At 52.7% G+C, this 4,547-nt stretch overlaps 1 protein-coding gene across 1 annotated transcript; it reads right to left on the bottom strand.

Moving 5' to 3' along the window:
• Nucleotides 1-375: 375 nt before the first annotated feature.
• LOC126540544 (uncharacterized) lies at nt 376-2,861 on the bottom strand. Its single transcript, XM_050187375.3, has one exon. The coding sequence runs from the start codon at nt 2,762-2,764 to the stop codon at nt 1,283-1,285; it is 1,482 nt and encodes a 493-aa protein (XP_050043332.3). The 5' UTR covers nt 2,765-2,861; the 3' UTR covers nt 376-1,282.
• Between the last annotated feature and the right edge of the window lie 1,686 nt (nt 2,862-4,547).

Raw genomic sequence — 4,547 nt, 5'->3', positions numbered from 1 at the left:
CTTCCGTCGCGTGAAAGGCCGTGGGGCGATGAGAGGGAGGGAAGGTGGGCGATGGTGTGCTCCTGCAACAACTGCGCATTTCGGGACCGGGCGCAAGCAGAACTGACAACCACGGCTGAATCTCGCGCTCCATATACGCAGGAATGCGGGGAGGCAGCGCAGGAGGTTAAGGGGGCAGGCTTCGACACCAGCAGCAAATGCGTACTTTGCACGGCCCTACGCGGTCGCGCATGCCCTATCTTGAAAGGGAGCTGCAGACGGCTCATACCTTTTTGCGCGCTGTGTTCTCGCCACTCGTGCGTTGAAGCGATGGACAAAGGTCACTTCGCTCGCTGCTGCTGCCGTGCTTCAATCAGTAAGGCTTCACGTAGCAACGCGAAATCATTTTCCTCGCCTCATCCAAGCCGCAGAAAAAGTACCGGAGCGCGCGAAAACCTCCTCGATCCATGAAACGGCCTCGGGTGCGAGCACCGCGGTGGAGAGGAGGATCAGACAATGCCGGCCACTGAATTAACTCTCTCTCCCCGCGAGAATGGCAAATTTTGCTCCGACACGTAGAAGAAACTGCCAGCGCGCGCCCATCTCGGGAGCCATGCCCAGACGAACGCTCCTGTCTAAATTCGGCTAGTACTCTCAAGAAACTCATCACGTCAACGTCACATCTAGCACATGGTAAATTTCTTGAACGTCGCTTAGTTCTGATGGGCTGTCCAGCTGTTAAAAAATGGTGAATATTTCGCAGCGCGCAACCTTGAAGTTGGATCTAACATGGAGCCGCTTGACAGAGAGAAAGCACTTCCGATGATTAGTATTGTGTCGCAGGGATTCGGAGACGAACGTATAGTAGAACTAGGGTGGTTGCTTAAGCTAGTTGGTAATGTTGGTAGCGCTGTGTATATGTCATCTCTCACAGTCCTTGTCCTTCGCGCTGTACGTCATTTTTTTAAACATGTATAGTAGAGCAGTAGTAAAACAGTTTATCGCTACATCGCCCAGCAAGAACGGAAGTACAAATGAGAACGGCCAGAAGAGAAACATGTCAGCCTTATAAGCAATCGTGATCGGGTCATGCGACTACATGGAAGCGTGACTTCCTGTCGATATCGACAGCACGTGACGCTACCACATACATGGCAATTAGCATTCATAAACATGACAGCGAACTAAATCCATCCCGAAGATATATATAGAATGAAATTGCAGGATCTATTCACATATTAAGTTATCAAAAGTGTACTGCATATGTAATCGGAAATATTTCTGGTAACATAAAAGGCAGAAGTCAATGCTCAGAACAATTTGCGCGATCAACATCGCTTTTTCGTGCGCAACGGAAAACACTTCCAAACTGCGGTGTCTCCATCACGGCTGCGCAAATATCGCTGTTGTGAGGCCCGCACATCGAAAGGCAGCAAGACACCAGCAACAGCTCGAGATCGTCCCTCGCGGATTCCGCCGAGTGGCCGGGAATCCCGGCGCTGCCATCGCTGCTGCTGTTGTCGCCCTGCTTCAACGCCCTGGCCACCGCGATGACGGCAAGCATACGGAAGGCGTCATCTGTGCCGCGAAGAATAGCACTGCCTGCAAAGCACGTTCGGTTGTATACGTGCCGTCGAGCCAGCAAAAGTCGTGTGGACTCGCCCACGTCGTACACTCTCTGCGCCGCGACGGCACGCCACAGGACCAGAGATAGCGACAAGCCAATCGTAGCCAAGCGTGCAGAAGGCGGAGCGTCCGGCGAGAACCACGGCGGAATCAGGAAGTCTATGGGAAGCGTGATCTCGTTGCGCTGCCCGTCGTAGCGGGGTCTCGGCCGCAGTGGAGTCGGCAAAGACGGGTTCCCCTTCTTGCGGTTCCACGAGGACTCCTGAGCGGCCAGCAAGTTGGTGAAGAAGACCTCGGACATGCCGGGAACGTGCGCCAGCTTCTCGTTTAACGCCTGCAGGTCGCGAACGTCCTCCGGGTAGGCTACCGCGAGGCGAACCTGGCTGAGACGTCTTCCGAGAGCTCTCATGCGCTTCGCCTCTGCCATGCTGCGCGCGCCTGCCGCGTAGATCTCGTCTTCGGACGCCTTGAGCACGCTGGCGAAAGTGGTCTCGGCGCTCACAACGGCTTCGGCGCTCACTTGGTGCCAGATCACGGGTGCCAGAGCAGCCGCAGGCCCGAACAGTTCGACGGTCTTGATGTAGCACACGTGATCCAGGTGCGGGGGATCGGTCTGCAGAAAGAAGGCGGATAGCTGGCGCGCAGTCTCCCAGAAGAGGTATTGCACCATGCGTCGCTCACTCACGCGTCCCAGCGCGGCGTTCAGGAAGGACAGGACGCCACTCTGCTCGAGCACAACCGGATGTTCTTTGGAATAGGAGGCACCCCACCACCTCAGTTGTGCAAGCAGCACGGCCGGCTTTACGTTCGTAAGTGCCGCACCCATCTGAGCCACATTCGTAAGAGACCGTTGGCTCCTGGACACGTTGTGACTTTTCCAGATTTCCTTGACAATCCCCAGCGCTGCCATCACGTCGTCCGACGCGTTGCGCCAACCAAAGTCGTCTCGTGACATGCTCAGACTGAGGACTAAGTCAACAACCTTCTGGTGTGCATCGACCTTGGTGCTCCTCTTGGCTTTCTGCATCCAGCGCTTGAAGTCAGTGTTCAGGCCCATTACAAGCGCCGGCCTTTCTATCCTGGAGTCATTCTCCGGCACAAATCCTGTGCCGAGGCGAAAGAGGATGCCGTTTCCATACCGTGCCGCCATCTTCGACATAACCTGAATGAAAAGCAAGACATTCACTCAATAAAAAAATCGATAACTGGGGTAACTGTTCAGAAGCCTCACTTGAAGATAAATTCACCTTCTTAAGAATATTTTTCCCACAGAGTCAGTGGGAATAACGCTGTTTGGTATTGGCGACTTTGGTTAATTGCCAGCGAGAACCATCCGTCAGTTTATACAGGATGTTCGCGATAGGAGGAACTCCATTGGTCCTTTCCCATTCGAATAACCTGTTCCTGTTCCGTCATACTGTCAGTGGTAGTTTTTTACAGTCTACGATATTGATCAGGGAGTCTGTCGAACCAAACGCTTTTGACCCAGTAATATATATATATATATATATATATATATATATATATATATATATATATATATATATATATATATATATATATATATATGCTTTTACTATTATTTTTCTTCACTAGTACACAGCTTAGTACAGTGCTGTTACGAATGGCCGCCGGCATTTTTGTCATTTTCTGTCCTTTTCTTGCTTTTCACTTCCTCGAACACGCAGGCAGGCAAGTGAAATCATTCTGGTCCAACTGAAATTTTCTAAAAGATTTCCCGAAGAGTGTTGAAAACTATTACACACTGCGAACCAACCTCGACTGCGAAGCCCACTCGCACTTTAATGTAGCGCATCGATGTATATATAACAAACAGGCCACTTTACTTCGCGGCGAGTTTCATATAGAAATGGAAGCCAAGAGAAATGATGAAAGTTGTCACAGCTCACACCTCCGCACTGCAACAAAACAGTTCAACAGTTCCCCATTCCTGAAAGGGTTTGGTGCTAGTGAAAAACAGTTCGTGCCTGCAATATTGTTTGTCCGCGGTAACAGTGCACACGACAAACCTGAAAGGCTTTGGAGCCTTCGGGCATCGTCGACTCGGCGTCAGCGGCCGCGGTCGCCAAAAACGCCCGCAAGGACTGCAGGTCCAGAGGCGTTTTGCTCGCCACGCACGTCCTGTAGAACGTGCTCGTCTTGGCCACCGCCGAGCCGCTGCTGCCGGACACCGCGGCATTGGCCATGGCAGCGCGGGACGCGTTCTCGACCACTTCGTCCCTAAGCGAGTGCCGCCAGCGTGGTCGCACGACGCAGGAGAAGGCACGCAGGTCCTGGCACGGGTCCACGCTCCGGTTCAGCTGGCTGACGAAGAGCCGCGCGTAGCGGTCGCAGCCCGCCGTGCCGCAGGGCCTCAGCAAGGCACGCGGCACCGACCCCGTGGTGGTGGTGGTCCCTCCGCTGGCGTTGCCCTCGGCACTGCGCAGGAGTCGCCTGCTGCGGCCGAAGCGCGGCACGATCCCCGGGTAGTAGAACTGGAGTTCGAGCGCGGCCGCCAGCACAATGATGAACACCGAAAACGCGATGGCGACCGCCACGAGCCAGTGGTTCGCCTCCTGCTCGGACTGCGAGATCGGCCCCTGCAGAACGTCACACGAAGAAAAATTATGCAGAATCCACGCACTGTGGGAATCGATTTATAATAATAATAATAATAATAATAATAATAATAATGCCTTTATTTTCCATCCCAACGATGTGGGAGGGGGAGAGAAAAAGCTAGATATCCAGCTTGACGGGCTCTCGCCTCCCCGATACAATACATGATGTTTAGAAAAAAAAAGGCAAACCGTACAAGCATATGAGTACAGATTTAAGCGAAGCTTTCCGTGCTAGAGGCTTTGAATGACGATGATTAGCGGTGATTTTGACGGCGAAAGCTTCATTTCTTCAACGTTTAGTCTAACACCAGAGTGGTGAGC

Source organism: Dermacentor andersoni, chromosome 2 (genome assembly GCF_023375885.2).
Source record: "Dermacentor andersoni chromosome 2, qqDerAnde1_hic_scaffold, whole genome shotgun sequence".
NCBI lineage: Eukaryota > Metazoa > Arthropoda > Arachnida > Ixodida > Ixodidae > Dermacentor > Dermacentor andersoni.
This window is presented reverse-complemented; position numbering and strand designations above follow the sequence as displayed.